Raw genomic sequence first — 18,902 nt, forward strand, 5'->3', positions numbered from 1 at the left:
TGCTGATGGGCTATGGGCTTAGTTTACTGTGGATTTTGTGTTTCTATTTAGCGGTCATTCATTTCCTTGTTTTGTTTGTACTTTTGTCAATTTACTGATTCATGTTTGATATGCCTTGCAATTTGTGGTAAACCGTGGTGTGTTGCTCCTTCACATGTGCTTACGTTTTTGGCATGGACATCTATAGATGCAAGTTAATGACTTTCATGAAATAAAGCAATGTTCATGTCACACATCATCACGCAGACAAATCAAAAAGACAAATGAACAAAAGTGTTTTATGCTGTTTTATTGGGATTTCTGATCTCCCAGTGTCCCTGCTGTAGTTTTAGCATGATGTGTTGTGGTGCTTCTCACCAGCTTTTGTTGCTTTAAGGCTGAACATCTTTATGATAAAGTGCAATGCAATATTTTAGACATCTCATCTCATGAGCCGCCCAGCGGGTTGTTAAAGTAGACAGTTTAAAACAGGGCCATGGGCTGCAGTCTGGATCTGTGATTTGTGCATTTAAGTCAAAATAAAGTATTTTGCAGTGTTTTCTCTTTCTCTGGTTTGAGGAGAGTGGGCCTCTGTTTTAGCAACATTTAATTCACTGTATTGAACACCCTACATAACCTACATAAATACATGCAAGCAAACTGCTTACATGAGGCCTCTATTGCACTTCTGTCCGTCCTGGGAGAGGGATCCCTCACATGTGGCTCTCTGAGGTTTCTATGTTCTTTTTCCCCTGTTCATAGGTTTTTTGTTATTTTTTGGTTTAAGGACAGAGAATATCACACCTTGTTAAACCCTATGAGAAAAATTGTAATTGTAATAAAAAAATGGGCTATTTAAATACAATTTAGCTGTTACCAACGGCCTACCTGCCACCACACGGAAGTGGAAGACACCGGGACGTGACTTAACCCAGCCTCTGGCAAGCAAGAGGCAGACAGGTGCTCTATGACCGCCTTTATACAGCATTCTCATGCAACGATTGGCTGGGATTGGAACCCAGCTGAAAGTCACTAGGACCAAATCACTGCATACTGCCTCATATGAAAAAAGCATGTAGAAAACACAGAAACTGCACTGTTTGGCAGAGGCACACAAAAGCAGCGCGGTAATTATAGTTCTTCTTACAATCAATCAATCAAATTTTATCTGTATAGCCCATATTCACAAATCACATTTTGTCTTAAGGGGTTTAAAGGGATAGTTCTCCGAAAAATTCTAATTCACTCGTTATCCACTCACCACTATGCCAGTGGTGGGATGGGTAAAGTGTTTAAGTCCACAAAACACTTCTGGAGTCTCAGAGGTAAACAGCGTTGCAGCTGAATCCGATACAACAGAAGTCAATCGCGACCACTTCTTCAGATGTAATAAAACAACAGAAAAACAAAAAATGCCTCCATAAAGCTTGTGGGGTGTCATCCAAGTGTGCACAAGCCCAGACGTTCATATTCGACTTGAACAAGGTCATTTACACTTTGTCTTTAGCCCAAATGTCCTCTGATGGCCCCCTCTGAGCCGCATTCACATGCACACTGGAGACACAGCGGTGTGTGAGTCCATGACTTTGTTTAGAGTCGAGGACGACAGGACTTGAGAACACTTGGATGACACCACACGAGCAGTATGGAGACATGTTATTATTTTTCTGTGTGAAGGTCCTAATTGACTTCTATTGTATTGATATGGCTGCAACGCTGTGTTTTGTGGCCTCCAACACTTCACCCACCCCTTCATTGGCAGAGCAGTGAGTGGATAATTAAATCATTTTCATTTTTCGGTGAACTATCCCTTTAACAAGGAGACATCATCTGTCTTTCACCCTCGACAGCTCCACACACTTTTTAATATTCAGTGGAATATGTTGAATTTAACAATGGGTGTCAGTACTGGAGGAGAACTGGGGGATTCTGGGTGGTGACATCACGTAAGGACCTGGTGACATCATCACATGCATGTGCACTTTCAGCTGGATTGAGCAAAGTTTTCCAGTGACATCATCGCTGCTCTTTCACAGGAAATCCAGCTTCACCTTCACATTAGAAGCATGAAATACTGCTGATGACTTCAACAAATGAAACCTAGCACTACAAATACATGTTGTTCTACTTCCTCCACCTCCTCCTCCTCCTCCCCTCCTCTTCCTCCCCTCCTCTTCCTCCTCCTCCTCCTCTTCCTCCTCCTCCTCCGGTGACTGACAGCTGCTCAGTCCTGCCCTGTGCCCGTGTCGCTCTGCCCGGCCTCCGCCATCTTGCCTCTCCCCTGGCTGCGACAAGCCGAGTGCGGAAGTAGAAGCGCAGTGTGCGGGCTCCGGGTTCCGCCTGTGGACCTCTCACCGATCCTCCCGTCGACACCGCCCGCTATCCGACCGATTTCAGCGTTCCTAGCCAGCACGGACCCCGGGAGAGATGGCTGGACGGTTACCGGCGTGTGTGGTGGACTGCGGCACCGGGTAGGTTGTTGAGACGGAGCGTGCAGACGCGGGGCTCGGGTGTCATGGAGGGTGTGGGTACGGTCAGGGACTGTCAGTGTCAGCAGCAGCAGCAGCAGCCGAGCCTGGGTGTGTGTCTGCGGGTATTCACCGCACTGCTAGCTTGTGAGCTAATGTGCTAACGAGGAGCTAAGTGTGATTGTTATCTTCTCGCGGCTCTCGAATGCTCAGCCGTCGCTCAGTTTTCCTCTTCATCGTCCCGCACGCTCGCTGGTTGCATCATTAGCGACGTTTTCGCCACAAGCTTGTTTTCCCCGTGTCACCGTGAGATGTGGTGTTTGCTGCTGAGGAGGAGAGCCCTCACATCTGGCTCCATTCATTCGGAGGTGTTTAGCTGTTATTGCCAATACAGCGTCTCACCACAATATACACATATTTGGTCAGATCCCCCACACTGATCTCTGTCGTGAATAGAAACCCGTGTTTGTAGCCAGCGGGCTCTCATAAGTCTTTTTGCTCATTAGATGTGAGCAGGCGCAGTGCTACTTCCTACACAGCCTCCACTTCCTCATTCACGCTTTCTACTCCATATATGGTGGTTTCTCGGCATCCGAGCATGTTTTTTTGATTAACTTCTCTAATTTCTCCTCCACACCAGGCTATTGATTCGTCCAACGAGCAATTTGCATTATTGTTTTCAAGCAATAATCCGTTTGCCTTGTTAGCAAACGATGGACAGAGTGGATCCCACAGAGCCAGATGTTATCTCAGCTCCTCCTGTAGCACTGCTGGCACACATCAGTGTGGATGTGTGTGTGTTTGTTACCTCTTGTCCTGCTTGGTATCAGGTAGATTTTCACTCCTGATTGTAATGCAATTTTATTTTTCAAATGAAGACTTAAGCCGTGAAAGACATGTGCAACATTCTTAAGTTGTTATGATGTTTGTTTGTTGGGTTGTTATTACTATATCCACTGAGAGGGAGAGATTTGTATTCCAAGCAATGTAGATCTGCTCAAGTAACTATGCTCAGGTGATGATAGCTCTGCTCAGTTAGTTTTCGGGGGCTAGAAGTGGTTTGCATTGCTTTCATGTAGAGGCTTGAACTCCTCACTCCTCACATTGCATACCTCCCCATTCAACCCCCCCTCATCCCTTCAGGCTGCTAACCAGACTACTGTTTCAGATCTGCACTGGGACCAGCAGAAGAAAAGTGCAGCTGAGAAGTGGGTTAGCCTGCCTGTGCTAGTTTCTACTCATTAAACAGATGGCCCTTCACTTTAATAGCCAAGCCTTAAAGTTACAAGGCAGACTGCATGTTCCAGTGTCAGAATCTGAACTAACACCTGATCATGAGTACCAAGTCAGACAAAGTATGGGTTTACTTTCTTGGGGAAAATTTGAACATGCTGTAGCTTTGCAGCTTAGTCAGAGAGTACCCGCTATCGGCGGATGTTGTAAAGTACTGAGGGAGTTCTACAGCTGCTTGTGTCATGCTCATGGTGTCCACAGAATGACGACTCCACTTCCTATTACACATCAACCTTCTTAGTGCCCCGGCTGCTGTTATTACAAGATATTTATTGACTGTACGACAAAAACAGTCACATTTGGGTGTAGGTGTCTAATGGGCAGCAATGACATCAATGAAAAATCTCATGTGTTCTACTGTAGTGCGTTTGAAGATTTGGGTGGGGTCAGTCCTCATCTATCTTAAGCAAACAGCTGAAATTTCATAACACAAGGCTGCAGTCGTTCATGAGCACAGGTCAAAAGTAAACCAACATTATAGATTTTTTTGTGAGCGTTTGCCAAAAAGTACAATATTCTTCACTGAAATCAAAATAAGTTGTATGATTCTCAAATAGATACCCAAAAATGGTTCACTCCACTATTGTGCTCAGCTTCAGCCGTCCTGTGCAATGATGTCCACTGTCAGACATGCGGTGTGTTGTATGCTTGTTGAGGCAGGTTGAGGGAGACAAGCTGGGACTGTTCTGTGGTATGAAGGTGTTCAGAGTACTGCTGCTACAGTCTGCTGCTGTCAGCTCAGACTGTTGTTGCTGTCATGAGGCAACTGTTGATCCCTCTGAATGCCAATCCAAGTAAAAAAAAACAACAACTCTCTGATGTCATCTTGAAAGTGACACCCATACAAATCTTGCAATATTGCCATTGGATACTCCATTCATTACTGATATGACTTGTTTTATTGTAATGAGAGTGAAAACACATTTATGTATCATAAGCTGAAACGTTTGGGTAAACTGCTGCTGTATATCTGACACAGTTAAAGGTCCAGTGTGTAAGATTTAAGTGAAAGGGATCTATTGGCAGAAATTTAATGTAGAATAATCCTCATGATGTTTTCAATAGTTCGTTTCATCTAAATTGTATGAATTGTAGTTGTCCCAGAAAAGACCCTTTATATTTAAATACTTTATATTTACATGGAGGGGACCCTCTCTTTCAGCTCACTCAGGACATGTCTGCTCTTCTTTTTCTTCTCATTACTTTGGAAATATGCAGCTTTTTCAGCAGATTTTGGATTTTATAATGGCTTTCTGTTGGAGGCGTCTACACTGGTCACATCATGCAAGGGCCTGATGACATCATCGCATGCCTTTGACCTTGGCAGTGTGACATTTGCACGTCATGAATTTTCTGCTTGACTCAGCAAATTATTTCAGCAACTCAGCATTTACACTGCATTTACGCATTTTCTATTGAAGACAGTTGTTGACATTGAAAGGATTTGATTGTACCAGTCATAACAACCGGTTAAGTTCTTTCTGACTGCTCATGTGGCTCCTTCCAGCTTCTTTTTTCATAGTCAGTCGAATTCAAAGAAGCCACTGTTCTGACCAGGATGTGGCCTATAATGCCCACAGTGCTTTGGAAGTGTCAGCGGCGTCCTCTATCAGTCCCTTGGGTCCTGAGGGCTATTATGGGAGTCTGAGCTTACCCCAGTCAAGACTACATCTGGTCAGCATGTGCCCCGCAAAACTTTCATACAAGGCAGACACATGGAGGAGGGTTCAAACTCTATTGTCTTGAGGTGTGCTCCCAACTGGTTGTGGTTTAAGTATGGAGGTGAAAATGTTGTAGGAATGACTTTTAGAAACTTGAAAGTTTTTCATTATACAGCCCTTCTCGTAGGTTAAGGTTTGGCTCACTTTTTATAACATAAAGAAGAAGGAAATACAGCAGCAAATGCTGAGGTCATGGCTAGTTTATATTAAGGGTTAGTGGTCAGTTTATACAGAAGTGATCTCTCCCCCTCCCAGGGACATATGAATAGTTCTCAGTTCCCAGTGTGACATGAATGGCTCTTTTAATGGCCTCCTATTAGCAAACTCCAGAGCTGCTGCTGCTCTTGGCAACAGACCAACCCCCCCAAAGGACAGTGATGGCATTGATCAAAACAATAGGAGAAAGCATCCAAAAATAATCTTCGCTGTAGTAAATTTTCACACGTCTAAATGCAGTTCCAGCTTTGTAGCTGTGGCTCGGTAGTGTCCAGAGCATGCAACTTGATCTAATAGAGAAATGTCCTTTTCTCATGCAGTTACACCAAACTGGGATATGCAGGGAACACAGAGCCACAGTTCATCGTTCCATCATGTGAGTATTTCACTGTATGTTGAATTCCCCTGCCACCAGCCAACAATGGTCACGATACATCATTGAAATGTGGAAGTGGTACAGGGCATATGTTGTAAATTAAAATACAAGCCTTGCCACCACTTAAATAAAAAGAAATACTTTTCTAAATTTGACTTTGTCCCTTTAACACTTACCTTGGTGAAAGCTCTAAGGATCTTTTCATGTCTTATTTAATAATTTTTAAATTTTTGACATCAGCCTAATTACCTGAAAACATACCTCACACAACTCTGTTGCCACGTATTGAATTCTCTTTTCTCGTCAGGTATCGCCATCAAAGAGTCAGCCAAGGTCGGAGACCAGGCCCAGCGGAGAATGATGAAGGGGGTGGATGACTTGGATTTCTACATTGGAGATGAAGCAGTAGACAAGCCCACGTATTCCACTAAGGTACATGACCCTGTTGGATTTATGAACCCACAGAAGTGACTGGCAAGGCAACTACTATGTTGGAATGTTTCACTCTCTATAGAAAGCTGATATTATAACAGAATAAATTATACATTTGACAATTAGTGAACACGAAGCAGAAGAAAGGAGATGGTTTCCCTACCTGACTCCACAGGGCAACCATGACTTGTAATGTGATATTATAAACAATCTCAGCCTGTATTTCTCCAGCATTTAAAGAACGTTGTTTACAGTTGATACTGTAAGCATGTTGTGTTTTAGTTTGCAGGAAACCACCAGTGAGTTGGACGTGTTACATATACAACTAATATAAACTGACGATTAGTCTCTGTATAAGAAAGCTTATTTTAGTAGATGTATGTGTTCTGGTGTATGTTGCGGATATAATCAGATTTTATTAGATTCTGTGATTCCTGAATATCTGTGCCTCTCAAATGTGCAGAAGCATCCTCAAATTGTTCAACTTTCCTCTTTGGCACAGACAATGTTAATAATATCATTAACAATAGCTTTGCTCCATATAAATGTCTCTGTAAACCAGCATGTGTGATACTGGAGCTGTGTTGCCGAATCCACGTACAATTCTGAAAAACAAGTTTTTGCTTAATTGTTTCACATGTAGAACTGCAGCTTATCATGTAATTTCACATTAGTGTAAAATGTTACATGTACTGTGAAATTCAATTAGATGGTTTCATGGGACATAATGTTGAGCTTGTTCAGTGGTTTTCATAAATAATTTTTGGACATTTTCTTATTAGATGTTAACATCTGTGTATAGATACAATCCAGAATACTGCATGTAAACTCAGTGCTCTCTCTGTGTAAATGGTGTTACTAGTTAAAATGTTGAGCCCTGTCTTTATACTTGAATCTGACCGAACACTAACTGCCCATTCAGTGTGCAGATGGCTCTGTTATCTGGACCAGTGATATCATTTTTTACAAATACTAATCTTTGCAATGCATATTCCAACTTGATACATTTTACAGGTTTGGAAAGGTTTATTTACATGAACATCACATCCCACAGCAGCCCTAAATCTTTTTTGACACTAATTTGAGCACATACACACATACTATGAACAATGTGTAGTATAATATTGCAAGTCAGTGTGAAGACCTGAAACACAACACACAAATGCAATATAACCACAACAGACATCTATGTGAGTTTGAAATGTTCACTGTGGGAAATGTGAGGAATGAAATGCAGACATTAATCATGCGTACAACATTCTGGAGTGAGAATGAACAGACATTAACAATCCTTGTAGTGACATTCCTGATGAGCCAAGTGTTGTTGATGATGGCAACTGTATGATGTCATTAGACTACTGACATACTGAACATTTTATAGATTTATTTCACATATTCTGTTTCAGTACCTTGTGTTTAGGTCACATACTGTACATCATTCTAATTATAACCTGAACCATCCGTCAACAGTGGCCAATTCGTCATGGGATTGTGGAGGACTGGGACCTCATGGAGCGCTTCATGGAGCAGATCATCTTCAAGTACCTGAGGGCTGAGCCTGAGGACCACTACTTCCTCCTGGTAAGCATGTGGCCTGTCTGGGACTAGTAAACACAAAGGGTTAGTCACAGTTAATTCATCTTTAATGGCCCTCTTCTTTTAAATATCTTATTTTGTCTTGTATGCACTCTTGTGTATATGCAGACAGAGCCTCCTCTCAACACACCAGAAAACCGAGAGTACACAGCTGAGATCATGTTTGAGTCCTTCAACGTACCAGGGCTGTACATCGCTGTGCAGGTGAGATATACACTTAGACTGTGTGTGTGTGTGTGTGTGTGTGTGTGTGTGTGTGTGTGTGTGTGTGTGTGTGTGTGTGTGTGTGTGTGTGTGTGTGTGTGTGTGTGTGTGTGTGTGTGTGTGTGTGTGTGTGTGTGTGTGTGTGTGTGTGTGTGTGTGTGTGTCGTTGTGCTCATATGCATTTATTAAAAAATAATTTTTAAATTCTCATTATTTTACATTGTTGAATTTCCTTCGGGATCAGTAAAGTATATCTATTTGAACATTCAATCATATATGTATGTGTGTATGTGTATATATATATACACATGTATTTATGTATGTATATGTATGTATGTATGTATGTATGTATGTGTGTTACATGTCCTTCATATGTGTGTTTTTGTGCGTGGCAGGCTGTGCTTGCTCTGGCAGCCTCCTGGACATCCAGACAGGTGGGAGAGAGGACGCTGACAGGCACCGTCATCGACAGCGGAGACGGTGTCACCCATGTCATCCCTGTAGTGAGTTTACAGTTCCCTCAGTTACTCACAGTCTCTCACACATGTACACAGCTCCAACTTTCTGACGAGTCAACATTTTAATCTAAACATTCAACATTTTATTATGATTTGGTGCCATACAGATACAATTTAATTGAATTCAATATTATTTGTATTAAAAATACAATTATATATTTATATAGCAGCTAGTTATTTGTACTTGTAAGAGTCTGTGTAAACATCCATTCGATAATTGGCTGTTTTAATTTTAGAGAGAGACATAGTGATAAATGTTTGCTCCCCTCAGAACAGCATTTTAATTATTAACTGTTCATCATGTTGACTTTTTACTCTTGATATACAGCCATGGCTCAAATTGAATTAAGATTAGTGGCACCTGTGTTGAATTGATGTTTTATACAGAATGTGGTCAAACCTGAAGAATGTCCTTCCTTTGGAAAAAACTGAACGTTTCCACCTGTCTACTTGCTTAGAAACTGGATAGAGTTGATGGTTCAAAGCAAGCAACAGTGTTTCAGAGGTTGGAAGGAATTACTCCGTTTCAGGAAATGTGCTTGCAGAATACATTTAGAGACTGACTGACTCAACATTTATCTGCGGCCACATGTTCAGCAACATATGCAAAAAATGAGCCAAACACAACATGGCTGGGATGTGAAGGCCTCAAAGTGAAGCAGTAATCTAATGGAAACATCCAGTTTTAACAGTTATAGACTCTGTCACTCTTCTATTTTCAGTCTTCTCATTGTCTTTATGTTGAATGTTATGAAACATCAGCTCTTTTTTCTCATTCTGTCCGTCTCTTTATTTGTTCCTCCCTCTCTCAGGCTGAAGGTTACGTTATTGGCAGCTGTATAAAGCACATCCCCATCGCAGGACGAGACATCACCTACTTCACCCAGCAGCTCCTGAGGGAGAGGGAGGTGGGCATCCCACCGGAGCAGTCGCTGGAGACAGCTAAGGCGGTAAAGGTAGGTCCTCAGCCACAATTCCCATCATCCACTTCATCTGCTAAAGACGCAATAATTACCCCCACCAGTGTTGACTGGAGTTACAAAAAATGATACCATGTGTCATCAGTGGGATACAACACGTTATGGCAGGAAACTGGTAGTAGCAGCAGATTACAGTGCTGCAGTGTCCCCTGTAGTGCTGACACACAACACTGTTGAATGTCGTGATCCTTGTACAGAGAGTGTGTTTCTGGTATGAATAGAAATCTGTAGTCAAATCATGTAGAGAGACACTCGGCAGGATATGTAAACTGAAAACGCATACAATATTATATTGATATAAAATGAGAAAAATACAGTAGAATTGGCACGATGGTGCAGTGGTTGGCACTGTTGCCTCACAGCAAGAATGTTCTTGGATTGAATAGTTGTTTGTCTCTGTATGTTGACCATGTGATTGGCTGGTGATCAGTGCAGTACCCTGCCTCTCACCCCATGTCAGCTGGGATCAGCCTTAAAAGAACAAGCGGTTTAGGTAATGGATGGATTGTAAAACCACAGTTGAGTAGCTTCAACAAGGAGATTTAGATAAAATCACAAATAACAATACTGATTAAGTGTGTATCACAATGTCTCAACTGTCCAGTAAAACCATATACTGTATCTGCAGGTATACAGGAATGAGTAAATCCTCAGACAGGACAGAGATAAATTGAATAATGTTCTGTTTTGACAAACGGATAAGACCTAACGCTACTTGCCGCTTATTGCTTCTGTAAGTCAACACATTTTATCGACACTGGTCAATATTCAGGTCAGTTCTCCACCCCGTGCTTATTAAATAGCTTGTTGTCCAAGAATTTGCCCTCGATGTCAAGGAGAAGTCTTCATTACCGTGACACACAAATGAAAAATAAAGTCTAGTCAGATAATGGATTAGCATCGAGTGAACACGTGGCGTGTATATTGGCAGTCATGTCTAGAAATGTTCATTTCCGCGCCAATGTAGACCACATTCCCTTCAAATCAGACGTTGACATCTCTGAAAACACTATTACACAAGCAAACTAAATTACACCTTTAACAGTCTGCGCTCGGTATCACTCCTGCCTTATAACCCATTGGTAGAACAATATTGGCACAAAAAAATAAGCAACAGAAATTTGCAAATTGCTTTGGCTGGTTAATTTAGACTGGATGATGGAAACCAGAGTCCTAACCTTGTTTTCTCTTTACAAGCTTTATTTACACACAGTCAGCGTATGGTAATACAGCTTGTACTTGTGCTGTCCCTTTCAGGAGCGGTTCAGCTACGTGTGCCCAGATCTAGTCAAAGAGTTTAACAAGTACGACACAGACGGCTCCAAGTGGATCAAGCAGTACACTGGCATCAACGCCATCAGCAAGAAGGAGTTCACCATCGATGTTGGCTACGAGCGCTTCCTCGGACCGGAGATCTTCTTCCACCCAGAGGTGCGTCAGTGCAGCGTGAATCATAACACAATTTAAGATAATTGGAAGCCTACAAACATTAGACAAGGGGCAAAGAGCAGTTACAAGGACACATGATTCCCACTTTAGTATGTATTTGCTCAGATCTGCTCCAGGGTTTAGGTGACAGATGGCCGTGCACGGTACATATGTACGTAGCACAGTCTGACATCAGGGCTTCCATTTGCTTGCTGTGATAGTTTTGGTCGTTGTTTCCAGCAGTTTGGTGTTGACTGTTTTAGCTGAAGTCATAAAATTGTTAAATCATCTATAAAAAAAGTACCATCCAGATGAGACCAACCATAACACTCAGATATTAGTGTAGTGTGACCCCAGCTTTAGTTACTTGCTTGCCAGACTTGCACAATGTGAACATGCAGTCTGTGACATAGGTGAGGGGTCCTGATATCTTAACTACACATTGCTCAAGCATATTTTGGTTTGTGTTAACTACTGTGGTATCTTAGACAGCACAGAATAACAAGTCTCTCCTCTCCATCCCAGTTTGCCAACCCTGACTTCACCCAGCCTATCTCTGAGGTTGTGGACGAGGTTATTCAGAACTGCCCGATTGATGTCAGGCGTCCGCTCTATAAGGTAATCTTTCATTAATCTGCCACATACTTTTTTTTAAACTTAATATATTTGTTTTGTTTTGTCTGTGATTAACTGGTGTGACATATTTTATTCCTATTGTGCCCTCTGCCAGATTGAGTTGGTTATTTTTAAGACATTGAAGACAAGGTTAAAACTCTACTTTACTTTTTTTACTTTAGCTAGGATACTAAAATCCCTGTCTCCTTTTTTTTTTCTCCACAGAACGTTGTTCTGTCAGGAGGCTCCACCATGTTCAGGGACTTTGGGCGCCGTCTGCAGAGAGATTTAAAGAGGTCTGTTGATGCTCGATTGAAGATGAGTGAGGAGCTGAGTGGAGGCAAGCTCAAGGTGAGAGTCCCCAATTATTTATACCATGTACAGATCGATACCCCTCAACCAAACACAATTACCGTGTGAGACACAAAATGTCTCTTTAAAGATTGTACATGCTTTCCAACAACAAATATCCATGGTACAGATGTATAGAGAATGTAGATCAGATTAGTAAATAAACCCAGTAACTTCTTAAATCTTCCCTTTTTGATTGGAGGTGGGAGAATGAGAAGAAGTAGTTAGTTCGTCTGGCCTCTTCCTTAGCTGGTGGAGTTGTGGAGACAGTACCTCTGATTCATGTTGATGAGATGTTTAATGTCATCCAGCCTGAGGCTTTAGCTGACTGGCATTTATAAATCCACCTCGGGCATGGAAGACGCAGATGATGAATGTAGCTAATCCAAGTCCAGGAAATAATTAAACAACATGCTGAGTTTTCAAGTATTATAAACCTGTTTCTATTCCAAATGATCCTGGGCATTGACAATGACACACCCTGCTCTTCTATAGAGAAAGTGTCTATGACATCATGGCCTGTATTAAGTTTCCAAATATAATTGCTTTACAGCCTCTAACATATTTTCTACTTTTTGCCTAAGTGGTTGCATGTAACTGATCCTCGGTTTGTCTCTCTGTTCTCCCTCCTCAGCCAAAACCAATCGATGTCCAAGTTATCACTCATCATATGCAGAGATATGCAGTGTGGTTTGGTGGATCAATGTTAGCATCAACTGTGAGTATTTCAAACCTCAGTCCACAACATCAACTCCATCAACATGGTTGTGTGTGTTTGAAGAAGAAGATGATAATTTGATCAGCAAAGATGGTTATCAGTTTATTAGGCAAGGCAAATTGAACTGCATCATGATAAATTAGAGATGAGTAATTATTTGATATAATGAAAGGCAGTAGCAAACATGATTTCAAATAACAAAGAGTGGCAGCAGACCTGCAGTCCTCTGGTTTCACATATGTGGACCATAAAAACAGAATGTTTTCAGGATCATACTTCTCCATGTTGACTCCGGGCATGGACACATTTTTCCAAATCCTGCTGAGACATAAATAATTGAATCCTTGATATGTTCTTGAGGTGATATTTATCTGACTTTGTTATTGTTAACGTGGCTGTTAAAGTTAATGTCTGAGTTCACTTTCAACTCATCTTTGTTTAAATGATGAAAATTCTGACTCATCCAATCATTGATTTGTTCAAGGCACTAAGTCACTGCCTGTATGGGAATATAGGGTCCTGGTGGTATGTAATGTTTTCCAGTCTATATTCCATCATCTGAGCAAGTTGCAAGTCTGAGCATTTTTGCATATAGATATTAGATTTATGGTTTTTATAATTAAGTGCGAATAAGTTTGAAGGGATGCATCAGAAATGCTTATTAGCTCTTGAGCCTCTGAGTGGGCGGTATGTATAATGTATGTATTATTATGTTTGATTGACAGCTGAGCCATCAGGGGCATTAAAACATTTTAAACAAACTTTCATTTCAACGCTGACTCACACACCAGGCCTGGCGATGCTGCTAATAATAACCGCGGCAGCTTTTAGCATCTAAACTGATTGGGTTGACATTTGCAGGCAAATGTCTGGCTTTTCGAAGTGTTGCAGCTTAATTGCTAATAAGCTGTCTACCGTGCAAACTGACATTAGCAGTGAACTTTTTCGGGGGTGAATGTAGCTCATTCAGCAAGTACAACACTAGTTGTGTGTCCTTGTTTGTAAGATAGATAAAGCAGAGACATAAGCAGGAAATATGACACCGATTGTTGTTCACAGGCTGGCTCTCCTTGTGTTGCCTGGCTGTCACTGGGGCTACGTGCAGACTATTAAGCACTCTGGCTCGGCTGGTGGAGCCCTTGCATGCCTCCTGGCTCTCTGGCCGGAGTGAGATGGAGAGAGAAAGACAGAAGGAAAAAGAGAGAGAGATCAGCCAGAGAGACACAGTGAACTCAGTTTAAGCGATTCCAAAACTTTGCAGTAGTGTGGACGCTGGTTAAAATGACTGAAGTTTTTAGATCCTTTCTCGCAGATATGACTATACAATAATTTGCAAGTAATCTACAGGGGTGCGCTTCTTCAATGTGGCCATAGTTGGAAGATGATGAGAGCTCCCGGTGTCAGGATCCACTAGTTTTTCACATTGAAAGTGAAATAATATGATGGTTATACTAAAAACATTCTTTGTGTACGTCCACGAAAACACGTTTTAGTTTTTTAAAATGAAAATGATCTCTGCATCAGAAGTAATGTCCGTCTATTCTTATGTTTGTCTGTGCTCATCCTCACCTTGATGTGTTTGTTTCCACAGCCGGAGTTCTACCAGGTTTGTCACACCAAAAAGGACTATGAAGAGATTGGGCCAAGCATCTGTCGCCACAACCCTGTGTTTGGAGTCATGTCTTAACTTGGGACCTCCACAGTCGAACAGAAGCGGGTGGGTGGGGTTGGAGCTAGGGGGTTGTTGGATTGATGGAAGTTAGTTGGTATAAAGGTCAGGATCAGGAGGTGGGACGACGGTGGCGCTTCTATGCTTTTTGATTATTCGTTCAGTTTGGATATGTGGGACGCAAAGAAGATCCAGAATATAAAAAAAAAAAAAAAGAAAAGAGACCAGACCAAACACAGACCGGCTGGAAAATTTATTGTGAGTGTTCTTTATTTCTGTCTTACTTCTTTTTTTCTTGCTGTCTTTTTTTTGCTCTATTGCTTTCTTTCTTGTCTTTTGTATTTTCTTTTCAAAATGAGGGAAAATGGTTTGTAAACCAAAACGATTTGAAAAAACCTTTCTGGATCTGTTGAGCAACATGCAGTGAGTGATGATGATGATGATGATGATGATGACGACGATGACGACGATGACGATGATGATGATGATGATGATGATGATGCATATAAAGGTGGTGTTGGTGGAGGCCGAAGAAGATGACAGAAACATTGATAGTAATTTCCTGACACCAGAACATATTATTTATGTTTATAGAACATGAGTCCAGACACGATCTGATAACTCTTGAGACCATTGACAAGTTTAGAACATATTATTGTCTGCTTTTAATTTCTGCAAATGATATCAGCTTCAAATTTACATGTCTGTGTATCACGATAAGAGCTTGTTTATATTTCATACAAAAGTTTTTATATGTAAAACTTGGGAAATCAGGGGTAAAAAAAATGTAATCGATTACAATATGAACAAGAGACTGTTTTAAACCATGATGCAGCTTTGATACACAGTGTTTGTTTGGGTGGGAGTGTCGTTGTTCCCCATGTGTCATTGCTGTCTGCCCTTTAATTCTCAATACATTGATTCACATCTGCTTTCACTTCCAACAATGTCAGGTTTCCATCTCTGATGCAGTGAAAGAAAAGAGAGGGGACTTTCTGAGGTTAAAAAAATGAAACTGAATAAGAACGACTGTCAGACCAGTATTGTTAGACTAGAAGTTTTTTTTTATTATTAAATACCAAATTATTAAAATAATGGAATTTGTGTATTTAATGCCTTGCAACATTCCAATAAAGGCTCAAATTTGTTTCTAAGTCCTGGAGTGTTTGTCCTCTCTGCCCATCAATCTGCTCTGTTTTCTTTTCAGGACAGATTCATCTATCCATTATTTTCTTGAGTAACACTTATTTATAATGATTATAGATGAGTGACATCTTGTTTTATCTGCAAAGAATCAAAAATCTTTTGGAATTGAATTTGCTCTGTTGTGAAATGGGGAAAAAATAAGGATATTCTCAGCTGTGAAGAGATTTAATACTGTGTGTATGTAAACCTTCAATTATCTTTAAATTCAAAATGTTTGCATGTATTTCCTCACAGTATTTCAGCAGCATATTGTTTTTGAGGCTTCTTTTAAACCATGTTGTCACTGCCCACCTTCTTTATGGGGTAGAGTCATGAGCATAACTAAAAAGAAACCATTTTACTGGCTCCACACAGTTGAAAACACCACTATTACTTTAAGTTTTTGCATGATAGAACTGATCTAAAGACAAGCGTGACACAAGTGTCATGTTCCAGAATGACACATCTTCTGTCCAGTGCCGATGTTGCTTAAAGGGATAGCTCATCAAAGAATGAGAATGCACTCATCATCTACTCCTCTATGCCGATGGATGGAGGGGTGGGTGAAGTGTTTGAGTCCACGAGACAATTGAAATTTCAGGGGTAAAACAGCATTGCAGCCAAATCGAATACAACTGAAGTAACTGGTGACCCCTTCTACAGATGAAAAAACATAAGATGCCTCCACACTGCTCGTGTGCTGTCGACCAAGTGGCCAACATTCAAATTCGACTCAAATCCTTGAGCCTTTTAAGCACAAAGCCGACAAACTGACAACAATATTACTTAAACAGACAAGCATCTCCCAATGTCTCAAACCCAAACAACTGGATTAAACTGGACAGGTGGGACATGTATGAGAGAAGCTGTCATTGACTTGAAACCCACACATCTTTGGCCTCTGTGAACAGAAGCCATGAAACAATCTCTGGAGACCTGAAGGAGGACAAATAAACATGATCACATTATAGCCATGAAAACTATTTCTGATGTTTGAACAGATTTTCTTATTGCTCACAGTTTGAAGCACAGCGACTTCTAGTGCTTCAGCAATGAAACTCCTTACAAAGACGTGAATCTGAATGAATATTATTAATTTACCTTCCTTTTCCGTCAGTAATTCACCACTAACAGATCAGTGGGGGTTACTGATATGGACGGGTCTGAATGTATGAGCCCACCCTGAGAGGAGACGGCCCCTGAATTGAGACATAGCAACAGTAGGTTTATGAAATGAAGAGGAACGCATTCATTGGCAATAGTTACTTTGTTTTTAGCCACATAGTCAACTAGATACACACAGAGCGATACAGCCATGCTGCATATAGTCTAAATTATTCAGTATGTGCTACTTTGTTCAAATCAAAGGTTTTATCCTTTGAGTACAGAGGCATTTTATTAATTGATGAAATCATGAAATGGCTGGACCTGATGATCTTGATTTCTTTTTTACTATTATCTTTTCAATGCATTAGCATAAAGCTAAAAATTTGATCAAGTGATGTGACCGTGACCTTTTTTGGATTTGAAAAGAAATCAAAAGTTTGATCCAAATGGGATGAAAGTGTCTGAGTTATCACCGTGACAGACGGATGGGCGCCGGTGATTACATCACACCTGCCTGCCAACACGCAGCTCGGGTGTAAGGCCTTAAATGTCTTTCAAATGTCATATTGATTTTGCAGGTTGTAAGGAATTCTGCTTAAATTGAACGAGAGCAACAATAAGAAAGCTGTTAATGACCTTCACCCAAAGTGAATGAGGGACAACGCTGAAGCTTCAGCAGAGCTTGATTTAAGTAGTTAGTGCTGAACCTGTTCAACAAGGCAAAGTATAGGAGATCAGTTAAAGAGGGGTGTTAGTTAGGCTTGATAGGGTGTTAGAGGTGTCAGGAGGAGAGGAGACATCAAGAGGGTCTCAAAGTCAGAGAGGGACGCCCCTGATGATCATTCCACCATCAAGGAACGATAAACAAGAGCAGTCTGGACTGTGATTGTCCTGTGTGCATGGATGGCAGTGCACTTCCCAGATGTCACTCTGTATTCGACTATCTGTGACTTGAATCTGATTCTAGCGGCCAAGGACAGATAACATTTGCTCATTTGTTAGACCCTTTTAACCAAAGTGACTTACAAATGGGGGACAACACTAAAGCTACAGTGCAGCAGGAGAGAGCGGAGTAAGGACGAAGAACCACATATGCTCACTAAAACAAAGTGCAGGAGAAAATAGGTGCTAGTTAGGCCTGTCAGGGGGTTGGAGGTGTTGGGACAGGACTCCATGTTCTTGTAGAATTTCAAATGTGAAGTTTCCCCTCGGAGACAATAGATAGCAGACAACCTGGATAAAAGCATACAAAGAGAGAGGGGGGGGGGTGTATTTTGAAGTATCCTAACACTCAATAGCAACAACTGCTGCACAGTAAAACTACAACGTGGTTTTAACAGCTCTACAGAGAGTGTCCGCTGACTGGATGAGCAAATCAACCACCAGGTCCCAAGATGATGTGGAAAGCCTTTCCAGGAAAATGAGGCTGTTTTAGCATCAGATGAATGCTCATGGATTTATAATGAAACATTCGTTAATCCCATACAGATGTAACGTTCAGGTGTCCACATACTTATGGGGACTTGAGTTCTATTACACGAATGTCCCTGTTAAACCACCACACAGCTGGACACCTTTATGTCTATTAGGTCATGGAGACGTGTTATTCAAGTTTCGATTTCATCATTTTTGTTCTCGTCTGTATGAATGACAAATGAACCTGAAGATGATATAGCCTCATCAAAATGAAGGAAGGAGTGTTCCCCCCCCCCCCACTCAGGTAATAGCTTCTTACTGAAAGTCAAACAATACAGCACAACAGTGGGAGGAAATCTACATTTAAATTGTGTTATCCTCCTGACAGGAAGTCAATTTGGTGAAAAGAAAAAGCTGCCACATGGGCAATTTGTTTTGCGTGGCTGTGTTTGCAGCACGCAGGGACGACTCAAGTGTCTCACATCTACATTAAACTCGACAGAATTTTTGTTTATAATGCACATGTTGTAAGTGCGTGCAAATCAATTCTCCGGTGTGTGGAAATAATATTTGATTGTGTTTGAGGATGTCAAAAGACAAACTTAAAATAGTGCCAGGCTAAGAATTTCT

General features: G+C 41.2%; 1 protein-coding gene across 1 annotated transcript; it reads left to right on the forward strand.

The window, feature by feature from the left end:
• The first annotated feature begins 2,016 nt into the window (after positions 1 to 2,016).
• On the forward strand, positions 2,017 to 15,718 carry LOC109637345 (actin-related protein 3). Its single transcript, XM_069533621.1, has 12 exons — positions 2,017 to 2,450; positions 5,998 to 6,053; positions 6,361 to 6,485; positions 7,956 to 8,066; positions 8,190 to 8,285; positions 8,681 to 8,788; positions 9,616 to 9,759; positions 11,041 to 11,214; positions 11,737 to 11,829; positions 12,052 to 12,177; positions 12,812 to 12,895; positions 14,487 to 15,718. The coding sequence occupies exons 1-12, from the start codon at positions 2,407 to 2,409 to the stop codon at positions 14,580 to 14,582; spliced, it is 1,257 nt and encodes a 418-aa protein (XP_069389722.1). The 5' UTR covers positions 2,017 to 2,406; the 3' UTR covers positions 14,583 to 15,718.
• The last annotated feature ends 3,184 nt before the right edge of the window (positions 15,719 to 18,902 follow it).

Source organism: Paralichthys olivaceus, chromosome 10 (genome assembly GCF_024713975.1).
Source record: "Paralichthys olivaceus isolate ysfri-2021 chromosome 10, ASM2471397v2, whole genome shotgun sequence".
NCBI classification, from domain to species: domain Eukaryota; kingdom Metazoa; phylum Chordata; class Actinopteri; order Pleuronectiformes; family Paralichthyidae; genus Paralichthys; species Paralichthys olivaceus.